The 19809-nt window shown below is 52.5% G+C and overlaps 10 protein-coding genes across 10 annotated transcripts; 4 read left to right on the plus strand and 6 right to left on the minus strand.

The window, feature by feature from the left end:
* Positions 1-141: 141 nt before the first annotated feature.
* On the minus strand, positions 142-431 carry DACRYDRAFT_40520 (uncharacterized protein; the record flags this gene model as incomplete). Its single annotated transcript, XM_040774484.1, has 3 exons — positions 142-228; positions 277-321; positions 372-431. Coding segments are annotated over 3 exons (192 nt in total), but the record flags the coding sequence as incomplete, so codon positions are not given.
* A 148-nt stretch (positions 432-579) lies between these two features.
* On the plus strand, positions 580-4627 carry DACRYDRAFT_114684 (WD40 repeat-like protein). The gene is made up of 13 exons (XM_040769860.1): positions 580-609; positions 669-737; positions 787-838; positions 893-943; positions 995-1949; positions 2000-2685; positions 2741-2822; positions 2873-3236; positions 3288-3382; positions 3431-3690; positions 3740-4168; positions 4218-4338; positions 4388-4627. Exons 1-13 carry the CDS (start codon positions 599-601, stop codon positions 4546-4548), a joined length of 3336 nt encoding a protein of 1111 aa, XP_040631231.1. The 5' UTR covers positions 580-598; the 3' UTR covers positions 4549-4627.
* A 760-nt stretch (positions 4628-5387) lies between these two features.
* On the plus strand, positions 5388-6672 carry DACRYDRAFT_105401 (uncharacterized protein; the record flags this gene model as incomplete). The annotated part of the gene is made up of 5 exons (XM_040768086.1): positions 5388-5577; positions 5638-5789; positions 5842-5920; positions 5972-6336; positions 6382-6672. The coding sequence occupies 5 exons, from the start codon at positions 5388-5390 to the stop codon at positions 6670-6672; spliced, it is 1077 nt and encodes a 358-aa protein (XP_040631232.1).
* An 82-nt stretch (positions 6673-6754) lies between these two features.
* Positions 6755-7297, minus strand: DACRYDRAFT_64047 (uncharacterized protein). The gene is made up of 2 exons (XM_040775749.1): positions 6872-7297; positions 6755-6826 (listed from the first exon to the last, which is right to left on the minus strand). Exon 1 carries the CDS (start codon positions 7287-7289, stop codon positions 6894-6896), a length of 396 nt encoding a protein of 131 aa, XP_040631233.1. The 5' UTR covers positions 7290-7297; the 3' UTR covers positions 6755-6826; positions 6872-6893.
* A 354-nt stretch (positions 7298-7651) lies between these two features.
* DACRYDRAFT_20903 (uncharacterized protein) lies at positions 7652-8781 on the plus strand. The gene is made up of 3 exons (XM_040772134.1): positions 7652-7867; positions 7932-8527; positions 8576-8781. Exons 1-3 carry the CDS (start codon positions 7715-7717, stop codon positions 8622-8624), a joined length of 798 nt encoding a protein of 265 aa, XP_040631234.1. The 5' UTR covers positions 7652-7714; the 3' UTR covers positions 8625-8781.
* Positions 8779-10056, minus strand: DACRYDRAFT_76754 (NADP-binding protein). The gene is made up of 4 exons (XM_040776224.1): positions 10008-10056; positions 9942-9953; positions 9540-9889; positions 8779-9466 (listed from the first exon to the last, which is right to left on the minus strand). Exons 1-4 carry the CDS (start codon positions 10042-10044, stop codon positions 8870-8872), a joined length of 996 nt encoding a protein of 331 aa, XP_040631235.1. The 5' UTR covers positions 10045-10056; the 3' UTR covers positions 8779-8869.
* Positions 10057-10458: 402 nt separating this feature from the next.
* DACRYDRAFT_76757 (Cl-channel protein) lies at positions 10459-13777 on the minus strand (the record flags this gene model as incomplete). Its single annotated transcript, XM_040776225.1, has 17 exons — positions 10459-10727; positions 10775-10839; positions 10894-11123; positions 11172-11276; positions 11325-11387; positions 11440-11563; positions 11615-11696; positions 11753-11851; positions 11900-12073; positions 12120-12337; positions 12391-12498; positions 12546-12830; positions 12885-13037; positions 13089-13297; positions 13356-13523; positions 13579-13604; positions 13656-13777. The coding sequence occupies 17 exons, from the start codon at positions 13775-13777 to the stop codon at positions 10496-10498; spliced, it is 2463 nt and encodes an 820-aa protein (XP_040631236.1). The 3' UTR covers positions 10459-10495.
* Positions 13778-14041: 264 nt separating this feature from the next.
* On the minus strand, positions 14042-14792 carry DACRYDRAFT_20906 (Sm-like ribonucleoprotein). Its single transcript, XM_040772135.1, has 4 exons — positions 14633-14792; positions 14438-14579; positions 14307-14383; positions 14042-14256 (listed from the first exon to the last, which is right to left on the minus strand). Exons 1-4 carry the CDS (start codon positions 14739-14741, stop codon positions 14201-14203), a joined length of 384 nt encoding a protein of 127 aa, XP_040631237.1. The 5' UTR covers positions 14742-14792; the 3' UTR covers positions 14042-14200.
* A 216-nt stretch (positions 14793-15008) lies between these two features.
* DACRYDRAFT_20907 (adenylosuccinate lyase) lies at positions 15009-16810 on the plus strand. Its single transcript, XM_040772136.1, has 7 exons — positions 15009-15053; positions 15108-15334; positions 15385-15414; positions 15466-15646; positions 15699-15821; positions 15867-16213; positions 16264-16810. The coding sequence occupies exons 1-7, from the start codon at positions 15030-15032 to the stop codon at positions 16724-16726; spliced, it is 1395 nt and encodes a 464-aa protein (XP_040631238.1). The 5' UTR covers positions 15009-15029; the 3' UTR covers positions 16727-16810.
* Positions 16811-19064: 2254 nt separating this feature from the next.
* DACRYDRAFT_42837 (uncharacterized protein) lies at positions 19065-19587 on the minus strand (the record flags this gene model as incomplete). Its single annotated transcript, XM_040774525.1, has 2 exons — positions 19065-19502; positions 19552-19587. Coding segments are annotated over 2 exons (474 nt in total), but the record flags the coding sequence as incomplete, so codon positions are not given.
* Between the last annotated feature and the right edge of the window lie 222 nt (positions 19588-19809).

Genomic DNA, 19809 nt, shown 5'->3' on the forward strand with positions numbered 1-19809 from the left:
CCAAACACAGATACACTCATCTATGTACAGAATCGTCAAACGAGTTGGCGAGCAAACACAAGACGTTGACAAACCGTTCGTCGTTGAGTGCCGAAGGTTTGGTGAAACCATCCATCATTTAGGGTCAGGCATAATACCGATGGCTTCTAGGTTGTACCGTACGTTCTTGCTGTAGTTTGTGAATAAATTCGCAGCAATGGCCGTGTCCATATGTCCAACAGCGATTTCCTGTATGCGTACATCAGCCAATGTGCACGATAGTACCCTTCTCCGTACGTTTGCACAGTGGTTCATCTCAAGGATAGCTTCATTGCACTTTTCCTACGCGTGTTGGTCAACGGGGTGTTTTTGGCTCTCACTGTTGTACTCACTACGTTCTTAATGATCCGTTCTAGTAACACGGCCTGTCGTTCCTCATGTGGGTTATCCATCGTGGTCGTGTGTTAGAGACGCGTCAACCGTCTCACGCGTTGAGTTCGGCGCGCTCAAGACAGCGGAAGCATTGGAGACGATGAGCTCCCCCTGACCGGTCGAATAACGTTAACTGAGCGTAACTTCTTCGTGAACTTATGGCTGTCAGTGATCTGTAGCTTATGCAATGTTCTCCTCGTGCGTGCCTATCCGCTTTAGTCTATCGCCTAATTCACGCGGATGTCCTGTTAATTAAGTGCGAGTGACAAAGTGCAGGGGACGAGGCGACTGGATCAAGTGATATGGGATCCTCGGGGAACAGATCGGTACGCATGTGCAACATGCCCCAAAAGGATTCTATTCATGGATTCATAGGTTTATTGTAGGGGGAGGAACAGATGTGAAGATGTATGAGTGGGCACCCGACGTACGTCACGCCCAGGAGATGGCTACTACGGAGCACTTATTGCCAATGATATAGGAGGGGAAAATAAAGCTGGTCACGGTGCAAACCGATTTGCAGTACATGAAGGTGCGAATGCATTACTATGGTCATGAAGTGAGGTTGCTGAGAGTTTTCCAGGCTCTAGCATGGTCCCCGAGTCCGAATTTCAACGACCTCGTCGCGGTTGGCCTCAGTACCGGAAGAGTTGAGCTGATGCGCCTCAATGCTGGTAATGCTACCGCTGCCGGGAGGCGAAATCATGTAGATGCCTCCAGAACGGTCTCGCTGTCTCCCAAGGCACAGCGCTCTTGTCACGCTCTAGCTTTCTCTGCTGTGGACCCCAACTATCTTGCTGTCGGTCTCGACAAGGTCCGCAACGAGAGCAGCTTGATCATATTCGATGTCCAGCATTCATCGAGCTCTCTGGGTACGTCGTCTCCGGTTCCGTCGTCAGGATCACGCCCTCAACCGGCGCTGAATCATCGTGGCACCGGCTCCGCGTTTAAAGGAGAGACTCCGGCTCTGCAAGCTTATGCATCGGCGGAGTTGGTCCATTCCATTGCTTGGGTACCATATACACACACCTCAATTCTTGCGGGCATGTCTCAGAAGTCCATTCGACTCTATGATTTGCGTGATAACATTACGGCTACTGGTTATTCTCAGTTTTGGAACACCAAGTGGTCCAACGGATTATGCTTCGACCCATTTGATAGCTTTTTGTTCGCAAGTTACGGCGAAGATTCAAGAGTCTGTGTGTGGGATCGGCGAAAACCTGTGGAGCCCGTTCTTTACCTGGATGACATGGATGCTCGGGAAGGTAGTAGACCCCGAACGATTTCCGCGCTCGCCTGGTCACCAACGCACAGGGGTACTCTCGTGTCCCTTGCGAGGGATAGCACTGCGCTACGCATCTGGAATATCGCTACCAGCGATCGCGTCGTTGAGGAGAAGCCTTTGTTAGATGAAGGCAAACGCGAGCGGCCAAGATCCCATTCCGTGGCATCTGTGGCCTCTACTGCGGACAACTCAGTCTCGGGAAGCTCAGGTATCTCTTCACAGAATCATCTCATCCTGATTAGCATGAAAAAGAGTTCGCCATGTTCTGCATCCCATTATTCTTTCCTCTGATATGTATTGCAGGTGCAATGGTCTCCTATCCCATCACGTCATTTGCTTTCGTTCCGCATGGCTCGCCCAACAATAGCTCGCCTCATGTAGTAACTCTTGGAAAAGAGGGACGTAACATTGACGTTCGACCTCTGACTTCTTTCTGTCAGCACATATGGGGATCAAGAGGCCATCTAGCCATCGGGAGCGAATGCGTGCTGCGCATTTTGCAGCCCGTGGAATCCACAGATCCCGTGGCCCATGTGCCCATGGTGCTGGGAGAAGCTATTCGGGTAACTTCCCCGGTGGTGGTGAACGGAAATGCTGCTAGAGATAACAAGGATGCAAGACGAGGCATAACAAGAACCTCGAGCCGTACACATCTCCGCCCCTCCATGCTTTCTGGTAGAAGTGACAGTCCTGCATCCGTGCCGCAACTGTCAGTATCACGGAGCGCCGCCTCTCCAACCCGAGATACAGATGGGACTGCAACTCCCCGGCCTGCTTTACGCGCGCTACCATCTACGTCTACGATTGCCGCGGACCCTGCCCCTGCACGCCGCCTGACGTTAGCGTCATCGCAGCCACAACAAGTTCAACATGCACACGAAAATCAGACAACGCGCAAACAATCTTCCAGCACAATGGAAAGAGTCCTTACTGGTGACCTCAGTTCTACTATGTTGCACCGTGCGAAGGTCGGTTATGGGCTAGAAAATGTAAACCAATGATATCAGATCATGCGGGGCAGACTGAAGCTCATTGTCACCACAGGCGAGGGATAACGCAAATATCATTGGAGAAGATGCGGATGGAGATTCTGAGTACTTACACGATCTTTGGATGTGGATAGAAGGTCAGACTGAGCTGTTTACCGAGACGAGTGTCATCTTAAACCAGTTCAAGAGCACCATAGTGCGCTCATCGGAGAGTCATCGCCAGAAAATATTCGAATGCTGGGTTTCGATTTCTCCGTCCACGGAGTAATGGGAATCTGGGACGGTTTTGATGGTGCAAAGTCACCGAGCGAGACACCGTATTCAGCTACGGAGGCCTCTCAATATCCATTCCCTCAACGAAGCGAATCACCTTACGACGCACACCGTGGTGACTTCGACGAGGCAATTTCGCGCTTGGTATCGCTTTCCAGGTTGGACAACAAGCAAATGACGCACCTTGCTCCCACCAAGCATAAGAATCGTCGCCTTCTGGCACTGTCCCTTTCAGGGTGGTGTCTGAGCGACGAGGAACTGTTCCGTTCCATGCACAAGTATGGTGCTCTGGGCCGTAAATTGTGGTACTGTTATTAACGGATTTATAGCTGGGAAGAGACCGGCCAACACGCCAAAGCAGCCTGCTGGTCTTTATTCACTCACAACGTGGACAGAGCTGTCGATATTCTAATGCGCAGCGGGGGTCTGTATCATCGCTTTTGCATTAGTAAATGTATTGACTTATGTGCAGATGAGCAATCCCGAGCATTTTCTGCGGCAGTGGCGGGATTTGATGATCAGCGGGATAAGGATCCGGACAGAATCATTGACCCCCGGACACAACGATGGAGAGATCAGTGCGAGAAACTGATTGTACGCACCCAGGATCCATATTTACGAACACTACTTCAGTACATGGTGACCGATGGCTGGCTCGATGTTCTCGATGAGCAGTCGCTTCCGCTGAAGGATAGACTCGGAATTGCTTTCATGTTTCTTCATGACGACCAGGTAAGCCATACAAGGTTCAATGCTGCTCTACCCGCTGATTTGTCGCTAGATCTCATCCTGGCTCCACAGACTAAGCAGGCGCAAAGGCTCGAAGGGTCATATAGATGCACTTCTGATCACCGGTCTCACGGCGCCTGGTCTCGATTTACTGCAGGCTTACGTCGACTTTCATGGAGATGTGCAGACCGCGGCCATTCTTGGCACTCTTGCATCCCCATCTCTGCGAAGTGATGCCCGCATCGACCGCTGGGTAGAGGCATATCATGACCTTCTAGATCGCTGGAAGCTGTTTCATGAACGGTGCCAATTTGATATTGAGCGAGGGAGAATGATCCAAGACGCGATCGAACAACATCAGCTGGAATCTTATGAGTGGACGGAGCGACAAATTATGGTTCGGTGCCACTTTTGCGCAAAAATCATAAATCCGGATGCGCCGCCGTCTATCCCTCAACCAGGCAAAGAAGAGCGTCCATTGGTACGGGTTTTCCACCACGCGCGCTTTTGTAGACTTAACCGTGCCGCAGGTCAATTTCTGCCCAAGCTGCCGAAACAAACTTCCTAACTGCTCTATATGTTTGGTGCCAGTTGGGATGCCGTCCGACTTCGTACGTGATGCGGGGTTGCGCATGGATGACCAACTTCGAGGTATGGATGGTATCCTCTTCCATAACTTACACACTGACGCGGGCGACAGACACATTGGATATTGGTATGGTGTTCTGTATGACTTGCCGGCATGGGGGGCATGCGGCTCATATTCTCGACTGGTTCCATGGGACTGGTCGGACCGATGGTAAAGGCCATGAGGTCTGTGCGGTGGCGGATTGTACTTGTAGGTGTGCTGATCAAACATGAACTGGAATAATCAACCGTAATGTATATTCTTATTCACAATTAATTTCTCTTGTTTGGATGTAGTGATCGTCACTCATGACCGTCCGAAGGCGCCTCGCATTCAGTTGTTCTTCGTATGTACTCTTTCGGCATACAGCGATGGGCTCGCTGGCCAGAATAAGCGGGAATATGGATGTTGGGCCCAGAAGGTTCCCTCCACTCGCCGTCTATCGTACGCTCGACTTGGATCACTTTGCAAACGCTCAGCACGGCCTTGTCACGAGGACCAGAAGGGGGAAACTATGGCCTTGCATCCAGACGGAAATGCATCGTCCGCCAAACGCCCATCCCCTCACCCAGGCTGGTTATCCTCGTTGTCTGATGCCTCATTGCGGTCGGCGTTTACTCTGATGTGACCAGGTTTTTTTCATCGCGACAATGATCTCCGCTTTTGTGGGCAGGTCGACCATCAAATGTTCATGCGACCTCCTCGTGCTTAGTCGAACATGCACCGGTGCACGACGGTTATGCTCGTATCTCCAGTCCGCCAAGTATCCTCCCACAGCTGTCACGATTCGGCTAAGGTCAAATCACGTCCACCTCTCAACCCGGAAGGGAACATGCTGTCCACATTCTCCCAACTTCGTACTCCCGGAACTGCAGTAGGAGCAAGCGAGCCCATGACCGCAAAGGGCAACCACTCGGCGATCTACAGCCGACCCATCAGCCAAAACTTCCCTCTTACATATGCACCTTTCCCACTGCCTGCTGCCTGCTGAGACAACGCCGCTGGCTGGTGTCCCCCTTCATCCACCTCCGATACCGGACGAGCATCTCTTGACGAGATATCCCCCACTGCGATGGCAGGCACAGGCGTCCCCCTCGACCTAGCGTCCCTAGTCTCGATCTGGCTCGAGTGCGTGCTATATGGGGCCGCGCTCCCATTGTTTGGCGCCGCTGTATGGGTCATCTTGCGCCGCAAAGGCGGGGTGAACAAGCTCATGCTGGGGGCAGCTTCCCTCCTCACCCTACTGGCAACGATCCACCTATGTGCGTCGGCTTCCTGCATATTGGAATAAGGTGCTGATGGGCGATGGGCGGGAGGAACAGCGATGAACCTCACCCGTGCTTTCCTCGCGTTCATGCCGAACCAGACGAACCCAAATGGAGCGAATGAGTACTTCAACCAGCTGCGCGATCCAGCCACAGACGGAAAGTACGCCATCTTCACCCTCCAGACCGTAGTGGGGGATCTGTTCAACGTCCGTCTTCTTTCCCAGGGAGAGGGAGGAGGCCGATACTGACAGAATACAGATATACAGGCTTTATATCATCTGGAACCACAGTTGGCGGATCGTCGTCTTCCCAGTACTGATCTTCCTCGCAAGCATCAGTACGTCCCCACCTCCCCTCCTATCCCTGTTCGTGCTCACCTTTCCGGTAGCGGCATCAGCCATCTCCCTAAGCGTCATGCTCACCCAAGGCGGCGCGCCGGTCGATGCTCTCTACACGTCTGTCCGGATCAACGGCCTCATCCTCGCTTTCCTAGCCCTGATCACCCTCCAGCCACTGGTGACGTCCTCCCTCATCGCACTCAAGCTGGTAGTCAGTGAGCGCACGCTCCATCGTGCTGCTGGCGTATACGGCGCAGGAAAGAATACGAGAGGGAGCCTCCTCCCTATTGCTAGGATCGTACTAGACTCGGCGGGAGCGTATGTACTGACCATGCTAGGGATGGTAGTCCTGTTCGTGAGCGGGAGCACAGTGTTCTTCGTCTTCCTCGAAGCGGTCGTCCCGGTTATCGCTATCGTGCGCATCCTTTTCCGTGTGTTGAGCAAGCGCTGATAAGACTAGACGTTCTGCAGCATCATCATCCGTATAGAGGCGCACTCGTCTGCGCTGAAGCTCCCACAGCCCGTTTCCTCAGAGTCGCACACACCGGCTCCCCCATCACATTCGCGCGCAAGCACACTGACGGGGAAGAGGAGCCGGACACCGGAGGATAGGGTGTATAGCAACCCTGTGGTTATCACTGTTAGTACAGAACGACTTAGCGGGATCTTGGATGTCCCTAGGGTGGTCGAGGAGCAGGAGGAGCAGGAGGAGACAAGGGTGGTGACTTGGCCTTTCGCGGAGGATGTGTAAGGAATGGGAGGTTTGATATCCTTGCTTAATAATGTTATGCACTGGACTGGACCGACTTAAGGATAAGTGATTGCAATCTTGATATATGCACGCGTAATTGTAGCCTGCGGCCTACGAGAAGGATACATGTCCAAACTCCGAATGTTCTCATCTCCTGCAGTTCAGTAAGTATTGCAGAGAAAGAAGAGGGAGAACGTACCCTTCCCAAAAGCAACAAAAGTCTAATGACTCAAGAACCTCCTACCCTTCGCACGTCTCCTCGCCAGCGTCTTCCGCCCATTCTTGTCCTTCAACCTCTGTAAAAACCCAAACTTGCGCTTCCTCTTCCTCTGACTCGGCTGGTACTCGTTTCCCAAAAATCGGGCTTGTAGGAGCGGGAGAACGGAGGCGAGAGGGGAGGGGAGTGTCGGGCGTGGGAGGGGTGCGCCGAATGCCGAGAGGGGAGAACGTGGGGAGGCGAAGGGCGTGAGCGAGCGGATCGGCATTGGGAGGGTGAGTGAGCTGGTTGGCCGTGCGACTGGCGATATGTATGCCGGCGCTGTCGTCGTCGGTGCGGCTAGACGCTTTGCTGTCCTCCCAGCTGCGCGTATTGCGCGGTTTAGCAGCTGTCGTGGCATTCTGCTCGCTGTTCACTGTTCGCTGTTCAGAGACACCAAGCTGATCGGCGCTACAAAAAGCGAGACGGAACCTTTCTGTGGTGGTTCTGATAATCCGAATGTCGGTTCCGGTGTTTAAACGGTTCCGCCCGAGTTTCTTCCTGAGTGTTCCGAGTGACGCACATGAAAGGGAAAGGGAACGAATGACGTCTTTGGTGCCATACGCGTTCGTCACTCACGGCGGTGTCCACTTATGCCGCCCCTCACACTCTTTCCCGCCTTCTCCGCTCCCTCCCCATTTAAAACTCACAAGGGAGGCTGTCCCCCCTCCTATACCAAACGCTTACCTCCGCATACATCCCCCTCGCTCCTCTTAACGACCACCTCTTCCCTCCCCTTCCAGCCCCTCTCCTCCCCTCTCCAGCCCTCCCTAACAGTGACCGACAATGTCCTACGCCGCCGTTGCTGGTGAACATACCGACGGCCCGCAGCCGACAGCCGACCCTGCACTCCTTAACCTGCAGCCAACAGCAACGGAGCTCCCGGATGTGGAGAAGAAAGTGACTGTCGTCGACTCGGACTTTAAGGAGAACCCCCGCGTACGTCTTCCCGATCCTACTTATGTCTATCCCCGCATATATTCACCTTTCATTGCACTTATAGACTGAGACCAGCGACAAGGTTCAAAAGGAGGCTGCTGCGGCTGCAGAGGCATCAGCTGAGGGGAAGAAGGCCGCAAAATCCAAAGCCGCAAGCTATCGCGCCCAAGCCGGGGAATACCTCGAAGAAGCCGAGGAGGAGGCGCAGCACCTCTGGGCACTCGCAAAACAGCGCTTGTTCCAGCCAGGTGTGCTGGGTGGTCTCCTGGGCCTCGTGAACGTCGGCTTGATCGGAGGAGTGGGGTATGCGCTCTACACGCACCCACACCTGAGGCACGACTACAGGAAACTGTCCATCCTCGGTACTTCCCTACTCGCGATCGGCCTGGGAGAGGGTGCCGTCGCAGAAGCATATAGGAAGACCGACGCAGGGAAGAAGGAAGAGGCCAAGGCGCGCAAGGAGGGTGCAGCGCTGTACAGACACGCGAAGGAAATCGTCCTCCGCCCAGGCGTGTTTGGCGGTATCCTCGGTGTGATCAACCTTGGGGTCCTGGGCGGTGTGGGATATGCCGCGTACAAGTACTTCCATGGACCCAAGTGGGACAGGAGGATAGTGAGCGCGGTCAGCGTTGGCTTGATCGGCTTCCTTGCTGGTGAAGGGTATGTTTGCACACATTCTGAAAAAGAAATATACTGATTCCCATGTAGCTACATCGCTGAGCAGTATCGAGAGAAAGAGCTGCCCAAGCACAAGTAAAGACGTGTCTCTTCCTATCGATCGATTCTTGTTCTTCTACTTCAACCTCACATTGAATGGAAACGAACACTACTCCTAACGTTGTTCTTTAGTGTTATTGCATGTCAGGATTTACTAGTATTAAATGTTATATCTGATACTCGCACACAGAGGCGTGTCACTTGATCCATTCTTTACTTCATTAATCCTTGCACTGCGTAACAATACCGCTACTCTTACAAACCAACGTTCCCGTATCAGTTCTCCTACAACTGCGCCAGCGTGAGATCAATATCCTCCTGAAGCGCTTCCTCCAAGGTCCTGCCCATCGGCTTCCATCCCAAGGCTAATCCCCTGTCCGCCTTCGTAACAGAGTTGATCGACGTCGATATCAACAGCGGTTCCTTATCAAGCTCGATGCTCTTCGCCTCCGGGCTATCCGTCAGCCCTTTGGCATACAAGATCGGGGCGATCAACCTCGCTACGTCTCCCCAGCAGTGGGCGTTGACGCTTCCAAAGTAGAAATTGGCATACGGGCTCCCGTTCGGTTCTGCGGCAGTAGCGAGCGCGTGCTTGAGGACGAGCACGTACAAGTCCTCTAGATCATGAATATCCACATTCCGCCATACGTTCGTCCCTGGCCCGACGTAGTACGTCGTCCGGTTCTTCACAGCAGTTTGGACCATGTAGGGGACTTGTTGCGTGAGCGTGCGCACGGGGCCGTCACCCGCACCGACGATCGTGGAGGGGGCGATGATGTGCACGCTTATGAGTCCTCGGGAGTGGGCTTCGAACAGCGCCAGGTCGACATTCCGGTGCGGCCTGAAGGAGTCGATAGACTTGATGTCCTCTTCGCTAGCGTCCTGACAACGCATGGGGCATGCATGCGTCAGCCAGCGTTCTCCTAGCACAGGGAAGGGATGTATAGAGACTCACGTTCCACTCTTTTTTCGCATATTCCGTATACGCCCCATTCGCACGGTCAGCAACGACGCCCGTCCCGCTCGTATGCAGCAGCACCGGCTTAGGCCCCTTGCCAGCCCTAGCCCGGCTCTCCATCCCCTTCACGACAGCCTGAGCGATCTCGAGCGCATCCGCATTAGCAGCATTGACGACAATGTCCGCTTCTGCCGATGCGTGCTCGATGATGTCGAGCGTCTCGAACGAGCCTTTGATACACTTCACGCCGAGCCGCTCGAGCGCGGGGAAGTCTTTCTCGTTTCGGACTAGGGCGGTGAACTTGAATTTTCCGGGGAAGTTGGTCAGGAGTGCGTGGAGCACTGCGCCTGCATCATTTGTCAGTACTGTAAGTTGGCATGCTGCGAGCGGGCGACGGACCGCCGATATAGCCTAATCGTGAGAAATGGGTCAGTGATAGACGTTAAGAGGGAGTATGCGACGTACCAGTTGCACCAATCACGAAGACGCTGTCATAACTCATAGTGATCGTTTTCTTGTAGAGAACGTTAGTTCAGTGATCATTGACAGCCCCCTCTATATATCAGCCAACGCCAAGTGAATAGCCGCGGAGCACTCCGGCACCTCCACAGTCGGGCTTGTTGCTTATACGCCGTCATGTTCTCGATCATTTCGTTTCATCACCGGAATTTCCCCCATTTCTTCACTCTCTTGACTTGATCCCCTTAGGCCATGGTTGTTACAGCAATTAACGCTCCTCTCCTTCAACCTCCACCTGCTGGTCGAACAAGTCGTCGTGCAGTAAAACTTCAGCTTACGAAGCCTATGAAGTGCATAAACATGCCCTTCGGGGACTTTCGTCTGACAAAGCCGATATACTGTACAGACATCCAACTGTGTCGGGCCAAGTGCGGTCTCGGTAGATAACATGATAAATATGAAGGGTATAGTTATTACAAAGTACTAGTGTCTTTTCATCTTCGTCGTACGACACGCGCCCATTGACGCATCCGGTCTAATGCATCATGCTGGGTATCTTTCCACCAAGAATATGCCTCTACTAGGGTGCTATCGAGGGAGCTCCATTCGTCGTATCGGTTTGAAAGGGACTGTGCGTGCTCTGTCTCTGCAGTATATCGCAGCACGTCTTTGATAGTGATGAGACCGACGAGGCTTCCGTATCGCTCTACGAGAATGACTCGTGGTCTAGAAGGAATCAGTATGACGATCTTGTACGAGAAGAACCCACACACCCCATTCGCTTGAATAATTGCATCACAATTTCAAGTGGGAGTTGAGGTGCCACGGTCAATGGGGTCTTTATTCAGCCGTCGTCAGCCAGTCATTTCGTCACTTAATACAACAGACCCACCTTGTTCACCCAAGGCTTGAAGTTCAAGCGCTCGTTTGGCAGGATGCTAAGATCCTCTATTGCCTCCGGAGCTGCCTCATCCTCCTCTATGCCCATAGGCCCAAGATGTCCGTCAAGAGGCGTAGGTGTGATCAGCGGAAGTTCAGGCTGTCCCGTCTCATGGATGTGTTCTTCAGTGGCCAGTTCGCACAAAGTGTTGGGAGATGGATTGCCTGCTCGACGGGCTTTGCCTGTTCATGATTTAGTGCTATTTTATGGCAGGTTATTATGGAACATACTGATGACAAAGAGCAGTTCGGTTCGTCCAATGTATCCACGCAGGACCTTACTGTGCGAGTTGAGCACCGGAAATCCTTGCACAGTGGTCGTCTCCAATATATGCTCTGTGATTCTCGTCAGCGGTTTTTGCAATCTAGATGATGTTCACTGACTGATGTCGCCCAGTCTCATAGTAGCGCTCAGAGTAACTAACTCTCGATGCATGACACTCGATACTGCGACACCCCGTTAGAAGTGAGCACGTAAACTGGGGAAAGAGGTGCTGACCTGTTACGTCGTACGACTGTTCTTCTTTCTCCAAGAAAGGGAATCCATTGAAGCGGATCATCTCGTCCGCAATACCGCTTGCCCCACAAAGATCACCAACTGCTCGCGTCACGAGCAAAACAATCTGCTGTTGCATCAGCCACGAGGTCTTCGAACAAAAGGACGCCGTGCTTACCATAAGTGGAAGGATGTATGTCGCGGCACCCGTAAGTTCGAACATGATCACTACGACTGTTACGGTGAGGCGCATGATGCCACTGAGATTGCGATTAGCTTTGAAATGCACAACACAATGAGAACGAGGCACGCGTACCCTAATGCTGCTGCTGCGCCGAGTAACGCGTATGTTCCGGGTGTGATGCAGGGCGCATCTGGTTGGCATGCTGCAAACCACCCAGAAGTCGGATATGCTCTAGGCACAGTGAGCCATGAGACAAGACAGCGCACACAGCATACTTACTGGTACATAGCTTTTACAATGATTCCCACCATTCGTCCAAAGGTGGCTCCGATCGCCATCGATGGGACGAAAATGCCAGCAGGCACCTTGGCTCCATACGAGACAATGACAAAACCGATACGGAATATAGTAGCAATGAAAAGAGAATTGGCCATTGGCCACTGGGCCCAAGTCCTGTCATCCCGTCAGACGAGAAAAGCACGGAAAGACATCAACGCACTGGCAAAGATTCTCATAGTCTCCACCTCCTGAGCATTCCTTGAAGAGGATCGCAAGGCTCTCGTTCATGTCAATGCGAAGGAAACGATTGAAGTAGCCAAAAACCGCCGTGACAGTAGCCAGAATAACGGCTTCTGCGACTGGATAGGATGCCAGATGCTTTCGCCGAAAAGCAGCAACTTGAAGGTTGAACTTCGTCACAAAGGCACCGTACAGACCCTGTGAATGCAATGCTGAGTCATCATGCACGGCAGAAAGATGACAAGGCTTACTCCAAATATCCCAATGATAACAAAGAAGAAAATCTCAAAAAAATGCCAATCTCGATCATATCTAACTTGGAACAATACAAGCTTTCCGGTTCGATATGGATTCATAAACTAAATACCATGTCAGACCTTTCCCAATATAATTATGAGCCACCCACAGATAACGTAACCGTCGCCACCAAAGCACAGAAGAAGCTTTTCCACATGGTCTTGATTGTGAATATATGACTCATCTCCTCGATGGAGAACATCACTCCTCCAATTGGTGAGCCGAATGCGACCGCGACTCCAGTGGCACTTGCTGCTGTGAGGATCTCGCGCATCTTGCTTTCACTTCGTCGGAAGGAGGGGAAGCACCGGGCAATGATGTTTCCTACGCATCCTGCTATATGCACGGATGGACCCTCCTTTCCCACTGAGAGACCAGAAGCGATGACAAGGGGCTAAAAAAAAACTTAAATGAAATGGAGTCTGAAATGAGCAATAGGAGATCGTACCAGTGTAAGTGCTTTGATAACGAATGTCCAGATACCCAGATATCCCTTAATGACAAATCCGGAGAGGATGCATTTGATCTCGGAGATACCAGATCCGGCCGCGTACTTCGCGTAGCTTTTTACCAGATGCGCTGCGAGGAATGAGAAGAGGGCCTGTTTGACATCAGTTCCCTCTAACTCGACCTGCACCACAAGTAGACTCACGGCAACAATGACGTATATCAAGTAGCTCAGCGCGCTGGACGGCGTCCACACGCGCCATGCCCTACACCGTCCACCCTCAATGTTATCAATCTCCCAGCAACAGAACTGTTGGTTGAGCCACCACCCGTCCGAGCAGTAACCCATCTTCAGGTCGGATAACCACTCGGTCAATATACTGATTAGCGCCGAGGTGATACCGATCACAGCTCCTGATAACAGCATCAGCATAAAGAAAGGTCAGTTACATAGTGAGGAATATCCGCGCACCGACAGCAGTGACGATGAAAGAGTCCTGCCCCATTCTTCCGGCCCAACGAAGTTGGTATCGCAGCCAATCCCAGGAGAACGATCCGTCCGGGTTACGGAATGGGTGTCGCATTGCTTTTTTCTGTCGCATGCGGCGGTTGCGCTCAAGCATAGAGTCGTGTATCCAATCTAAAAGTCTTCATCTCAGCCCATTTCCCAGCAATCCCGTGAGGACAGGACATACCAATTGTCCGAAAGTCCTCATACCGTCTACCTCTCGTCAGTCCTCAACGCAAAGATCCCTAAATGATCACGACAAACCGTATCTGCTCCAACTCTTCCTCTTCGTCCTCGTGCGAGACGAGGTTCTCTGGTGGGTAGCCATTCTCTGCGGCCCGTAGTACTGGCGAGTCGTAGGAGTTGAGCCGCGTGTGGTGGGCCATGCCTCGCTCGGCGGCAGGTTATTAGGGTAATGATCGGCGAGTTTTGCTGCTTTGCGAGCAAGGCAAGGTGGTTAGATGAGAGCAAGAGTTGTATGCACAAGCTGTTCAGACAGATATTGTACAGGACCGATACGTAACGCCGATAATTAGGCTGCGCGTGGAAACGTTGATGTTGGACCCAAGATCACGTTTCAGGGACAATCATATGAGTGGCGTCAATTCCAAAGCAGTTGACAATGGAGTTTTCACAAGGGAAGCCATAAATGAGCATAGTACAATGCCTATGCAATTCATGCGTATTGGACAGGAGGAATAATACAGTGCAGAAAAAGTGTGTGCGCTAAACACGGCCTGTCCCCAATGCTCCGGCACGGCTTCTCCGGTAGCTCAGTAACACGACATGCAACGTAAACCACAGAATGATCAGCGACGTATACCGCGGGCAGGCTGTGGTGCTCCACGTCCACGACGTGCATTTGCTGAATGATTAATGAGATAAGATATACGGGAACAGATGAAGAAGACGTACCCCGCATGATGGTCGCACGACCACGCGCCGTACCGATACCACGACCTTTCATGGCGTTCGGGCCAACCCGCTTGAACCTGAAACATAAATTCAGCAAATTTATAACGGGAAATATTGGAACGGCGGCGCACATAGGAGCATTCTGCAGCATATCCGGCACAATGAAGAATCTGACCATGCTTCCCCTGATGTAGACGGAGTCGAGTTGCGATACACGGCCATCACGCCCGGTGACAGTGATGTCCCTTAATGATATGTTGAGCGAGTCCTCCGCTAGAAGAATGACATTCAGTCATTGGGTACTTGAATATATCAAGCGCACGCACCATCTGCCAACTTCCCACGGTATGTCTGGCCAGTTTTTAATTCAACGGTGATGACATGACCAAGTGACTCATGGAGAAGCTTGATGGGAACTCCGATTGTGGATGCCATGATACGACACCTTGAAGATGAGAGGAAAGTGAAAGGTGGACGAGGTCGTCTCTGCTGTCGTTGTAGTCACGAAAAGGCGCGCTTGCTTTCTGAAAGTGAGAATTAGCATCCGTTGAGTGGCGCAAATATGCTTCTTCAGGGACTGTTGCATTAGAGGTTGTAGTTGCTAGTTTTGTACCATCATGGAAATGGACACTTATCAGACGCCGTTGGCCAGGCATGTCACCTCCTAACAATGACAATAATGTGATATGCTGATTGTGAAATAGCCGCTATGCGAGCAAAGAGATGGCCTATCTCTTCTCTCCTGCTGTACATATACCTACAACCTCTTCGGCTTCATGCAATTCTCATGGGAGTCCCTAGATGCGGTTCCACACCTGGAGAAAGCTATGGCTGAATCTTGCCATTGCAGAGAAGGAACTCGGACTAAACATTTCGGATGACGCCATTAAGGAGATGGAGGCGAACCTTTTCCTCGACGTGGACCAGTTCAAAGTTGCCGCCCAGGAGGAGAAGAAGCGGAGACATGATGTTATGGCGCACGTCCTTACGTTCGGGACGGTTGCACCAGCTGCTGCAGGGATTATACAGTACGAATTTCGGAGCCATAGTCAAGAGTTGACGCTGATGGTATCTTCAGCTTGGGAGCGACATCATGTTATGTGACCGAGTGAGCTGAACGCAATAATCCCATGATCGCTCTGTCTGATACATGGTGTAGCAATGCTGACCTCATCTTCATGCGTGACGGATGCAACTTGCTGCTCGACAAGTTAGCAGTCGTGATACATCGACTCTCCGCCTTCGCAGCACAGTATCGGGCATTGCCGACGCTAGGATTCACCCATTTCCAGCCCGCTCAATTGACTACGGTAGGGAAGCGAGCTACTCTGTGGATTCAGGTCCGTGCATATACGTCGATATCAGGAGCTGGAAATCTGATGCGTTGTGTAGGAGTTGCTTTGGGATCTACAGGCGATCGAGCGTGCCAGGGATGATCTCGGGTTCCGAGGCGTGAAGGGTACCACGGGCACCCAAGCGAGTTTCTTCACGTTATTCAAGGGAGATCATGAGAAGGTGAGCCGATCTTAGAGACGTGAGATTAAGTCTGATCCTCTCTAGGTCAAAGCGCTCGATAAGCGCGTCACAGAGCTCATGGGCTTCAAGTATGCCTACCCGGTCTCCAGTCAAACCTACTCCCGCAAGATCGATATCCAAGTCATCGCACCCCTTGCCTCCTTCGGAGCCACCGCGCACAAGATGGCAACGGACATTCGTCTCCTCGCACATCTGAAAGAGGTCGAGGAACCTTTTGAGAAAGACCAAATAGGGAGTAGTGCTATGGCATACAAGAGGAATCCAATGCGCTGCGAGAGAGTGTGCTCGCTTGCGAGGCATCTGTGGGCATTACAGAACAATACGTTCACGACCGCAGGCACCCAATGGTTTGAGCGGACTTTAGACGATAGGTAATTCACTAAACGTCAGACATGCGTGTGGAAGCTCACAGCGATCACAGTGCGAATCGACGGATAACCATCCCCGAGGCTTTCCTCACGACGGACATCCTCCTGACCACGCTACAAAACATTACCGAGGGTCTTGTTGTATATCCCAAGCTCATCGCCTCCCGCATCTCTCAGGAACTACCCTTCATGGCAACAGAGAATATCATCATGGCCATGGTGGACAAACACAATGCCGATCGACAAGAATGTCATGAAGCTATCAGGGTGCTCTCGCATCAAGCGGCTAAAGTGGTGAAGGACGAAGGCGGGCAAAACGACCTCGTGGAGCGAGTACGCAAAGACCCGTATTTCACCCCTGTATGGCCGGAGCTCGACAGTCTTCTGGACGCAAGCACATTCATCGGACGTGCTCCAGAGCAGGTCGACGAATTCATTGCTGAGTGGGTGGAACCCGCTCTCAAGCCTTACGAGAAGGTTATCTCTGGAGCAAAGGCTGTGGAGCTTCATGTCTAATTGTCTGGGAACAAAAAGCAAGGTATCCTGCCTATAATAAACCCCAAAGAAACACTGTAATCGACCACAAGAAATGAATAGAATATAACGTTACAAACGTCGGACTGGGCTATAACACTAAATTAGCCCGCTGAAAGTAGGGATGCGTTCGTATGCCCTGAATTACTTCGTACACGTTCGGCATGGGAGTATAGCATCATTAAATCACCCCTACCAAAGCTCTCAGTGCTCAAGTGCGCATATTTGAGCGGTTGCACTCCCTTTCATTGTACTAGTTACAGGGGAACCTCGCAAATGGATGTAACTTGAACAGTGTGACAGTGATATAGCTCCTTCCTCCGCAGCCAAAAAATGAGCAAAACACAAGAGAGTAATTAGAGAGATAAAATCAAGGCCGGCGTTATCGAACAAGAGCATTAATGTCCACTTCTGCGAACAAGCGTTCAGCTATGACAAGCCCCAGTTTCTCTTCGATCGCAACATCTTTATGTGTGGTCAGCTCACTCTCAGTCGCGACAGCCTCGGGGAGAGGTGCCACATTCTCGTGCTCCTCAACATACAGAACGTTTGGAGCATCTGTTTGACCAATCTCCTGCGGGGAAGGAGAGCGGGATGAGGAGGCTTCTGATTCGTGGTCTGATGTGTGGTGCAGAGCCATCTGGGCGTTGGGGAGCATGACGCTGAGTGGGTTGGAAGGACTGAGTGGCTCAACGAGACCCTCGTCTGCGTCTTCAGGAAGAGGCACAGCTGCTGCCACGTGTAGAGGAACATCTTCGGCCCTTTGCTTCCTTGGAATGGCAAAGTGTGGAGCCGGGACCGGGGATGCTTCCTTGTGCTTTTCGTCATCCCGAGGCAGAGGAGCTGCCGCAGCGCCCTGAAGCTCGTCGTGTGCACGCCTGTCCAGCTCTTCACGTTCTCGTGCTTGCCGAGCTCGCTTCTCTCGTTTGCGCTGGCGGATCGCCTCTTGTTCTTCGGCAGGGAGTGCTTCAAAGGCCCTGCGTTTCTCCTCATGGCGAGTAACACGAGCAGCTTTCTCCTCCTCTGTTTCTATTATGTCACGGTTTCTGTGCGCATGTCGTCGGTGACTCTGAGCAGGCGAAGGATTCTGTGCATTGGTCTTCTCGACGATGACTTCTTCAGCGAGGGCTGTCTGTGGTTCAGTGGCTGGAGTCTCAGGTTCCTCGGACTCCAGGGGGATACCCACGCTATCCGTACCAGGCGCCAGTGACTCGAGAGGTGCCTCCTCGGGTCCAGCTTGTATTGGAGTGTCGACGTCGTTGCCGACTTCCTGAGGTCGCAATACAACGAGGTCCTCAATGGAGAGCTCATCACACTCGCCTTCCTGGTTCGCCTGAGTAGCCACAGGTTTGTCCACGACTTCTGGGGGAGGGGAGCTTGCGTTGCTCTCCTCTTGAATCTGTTCCACAAGTTCCTTCATCTCTGGGGTGGGTTGTGATGCCCCACGAGTTGGAACCAAACCATTCTTCCTAATTGCTTGCGCGAGTGCTGTAGCTGCCGGGGCTTTAGAAGACTGGGCAGAGACGATACGCTTCGCACCACCTTGGAGCACTTTTCCTACCGTAGAGGCTTTAGTCGACTTGGAAGCCTCGGTACGTGAGAATGGACGACGGGAAGCAGAGGAGAGGAGGACAGGTGGCGCTGTTGGTGGTCGGGTGATTGCCGGGCGAGAAGGGGCAGAGGACGCGGAAGAGGAAGGACCCGTGGTGGACGCGGCAAGCGTACGCTGAGCACTTTTCGAGCTGGCAGTGGGACGCATGAATCCTCTTGAGGCCGCAACCGATGCTGGTCGAACCGGATGATTCGATTGATCTTGGGGTTCAGCACCTTCGGTGACGGAGCGAGATAGGGTGGTAGGTTTCACAGGTTTGGTGAGCGGTGCATGGGCGAGTGAGGATGCAGGACGTGAAGAGGAGTTTGTTACAGATGGAGCACGCGGGCGTGAGCTGGTTGAATTCACTGACTTCGCCAGGGAGATGGACCTGTCTGGCCTTCCTGCTTTCTCCGTCTGTGCGGCGATCAACTTGGGCCTCACAGGTTGTCCTAGGACGGTAGTGCTTGCGCTCCGAGCGTGGGCGGTAGGCCTACTCGGCCCTGATTCTGCGGTGCGAGTTGCGGAAGTAGAGGAAGAGAGCTCGGGCCGGTGCTTATTTGGGACGGGTGGATCTCTAGTCGAAGTGGACAGAGCAGACTTCAGCGGAGCCGCGCTTTTATCCCTTGGTGCGATACCTAAGTATCGCTTGGCAACCGGGGTGAGGGGTTCGCTGAAGCTGTCAACCTGTCAGTAAACGTGTCTCCATGCTGCGAAATAGGCTTACTCGTCCACCCGATCGGGGAACTGCTTTTTGTACATCTCAAACATCTGTTTCGATATCTTCCTAACTTCCGGGTTTGAATCAGTTGCGGTAGTGCCCACGATACTCTCTATGTCTTCGATTTTGGTCCTCAGTGTCTTGGGCTCGTAATCTTTCAGGCACAGTAGAACAGCGTCGGCGGCGGCGATTCGCAACGTGTGACTCTTGTCTTTGACCGCTTCGCGCAGATAGTAAATCACAGATACAAGCTTGGTATGAGTCACAATAACCCCGAGAGTTTTCTGTGCGCGAGCGATGAAAAGCTTGTTCGTACGTGTGCACAACTTGAGTACTTCCGGCATGAAAAGCGTAAGATGGCTGTCAAATCTGTCTCCCAGCCGGGGCACGATCGTGGCAAGTAGATCGCAAGCTGTAGCAGATAGACGCGTCCGCTCGGAGCACATCTATGGAAACACTGAGTCTTAAGTTAGTTGAAATGAGCAGAACACGCACAGCGTTCGTAATCGCCCTGCTCAGCTCCCGCAGCGCTTTCCCGAACTCGGGTTCAACCTTCGTCGCACCTCCCCGCACAATGGCAGCATATTTCTGCAGAGCCCGTGCTATCTTCTCCCAGCTGTCCTCAGTTTCTGGTAGGGCGAGAACTTGACGGATTTCATTGAGTTCGCGTTCGAGCTCTGCGGGTGTGGTGCACTGTGAGGGGATCAGAATCGACGGCCGGCATATAATGAGCGAGCATACAACGATTTTATC

Source organism: Dacryopinax primogenitus, assembly GCF_000292625.1.
Source record: "Dacryopinax primogenitus strain DJM-731 SS1 chromosome Unknown DACRYscaffold_4, whole genome shotgun sequence".
Taxonomy (NCBI): Eukaryota; Fungi; Basidiomycota; class Dacrymycetes; order Dacrymycetales; family Dacrymycetaceae; genus Dacryopinax; species Dacryopinax primogenitus.

What these genes read in the sequence shown, in the direction of transcription:
- DACRYDRAFT_114684 (XM_040769860.1), top strand. An exon ending in CCGATTTGCAGTACATGAAG is followed by an intron (nt 944 to 994) that starts GTGCGAATGCAT and finishes AGAGTTTTCCAG; the next exon opens with GCTCTAGCATGGTCCCCGAG. An exon ending in TCGGTTATGGGCTAGAAAAT is followed by an intron (nt 2,686 to 2,740) that starts GTAAACCAATGA and finishes TTGTCACCACAG; the next exon opens with GCGAGGGATAACGCAAATAT.
- DACRYDRAFT_64047 (XM_040775749.1), bottom strand. Translation starts at nt 7,289, where the DNA reads ATGCCACGACAGCTGCTAAACCGCGCAATACGCGCAGCTGGGAGGACA.
- DACRYDRAFT_20903 (XM_040772134.1), top strand. Translation starts at nt 7,715, where the DNA reads ATGTCCTACGCCGCCGTTGCTGGTGAACATACCGACGGCCCGCAGCCG. An exon ending in ACTTTAAGGAGAACCCCCGC is followed by an intron (nt 7,868 to 7,931) that starts GTACGTCTTCCC and finishes TTGCACTTATAG; the next exon opens with ACTGAGACCAGCGACAAGGT. An exon ending in GGCTTCCTTGCTGGTGAAGG is followed by an intron (nt 8,528 to 8,575) that starts GTATGTTTGCAC and finishes ATTCCCATGTAG; the next exon opens with CTACATCGCTGAGCAGTATC.
- DACRYDRAFT_76754 (XM_040776224.1), bottom strand. Translation starts at nt 10,044, where the DNA reads ATGAGTTATGACAGCGTCTTCGTGATTGGTGCAACTG. An exon ending in ATGCGAAAAAAGAGTGGAAC is followed by an intron (nt 9,467 to 9,539) that starts GTGAGTCTCTAT and finishes ATGCGTTGTCAG; the next exon opens with GACGCTAGCGAAGAGGACAT.
- DACRYDRAFT_20906 (XM_040772135.1), bottom strand. Translation starts at nt 14,741, where the DNA reads ATGGCATCCACAATCGGAGTTCCCATCAAGCTTCTCCATGAGTCACTT. An exon ending in ATGCTGCAGAATGCTCCTAT is followed by an intron (nt 14,384 to 14,437) that starts GTGCGCCGCCGT and finishes TTTATGTTTCAG; the next exon opens with GTTCAAGCGGGTTGGCCCGA. An exon ending in TCGTGCGACCATCATGCGGG is followed by an intron (nt 14,257 to 14,306) that starts GTACGTCTTCTT and finishes TTAATCATTCAG; the next exon opens with CAAATGCACGTCGTGGACGT.
- DACRYDRAFT_20907 (XM_040772136.1), top strand. Translation starts at nt 15,030, where the DNA reads ATGGCCTATCTCTTCTCTCCTGCT. An exon ending in CCTATCTCTTCTCTCCTGCT is followed by an intron (nt 15,054 to 15,107) that starts GTACATATACCT and finishes GGGAGTCCCTAG; the next exon opens with ATGCGGTTCCACACCTGGAG. An exon ending in GAGCGGACTTTAGACGATAG is followed by an intron (nt 16,214 to 16,263) that starts GTAATTCACTAA and finishes CAGCGATCACAG; the next exon opens with TGCGAATCGACGGATAACCA.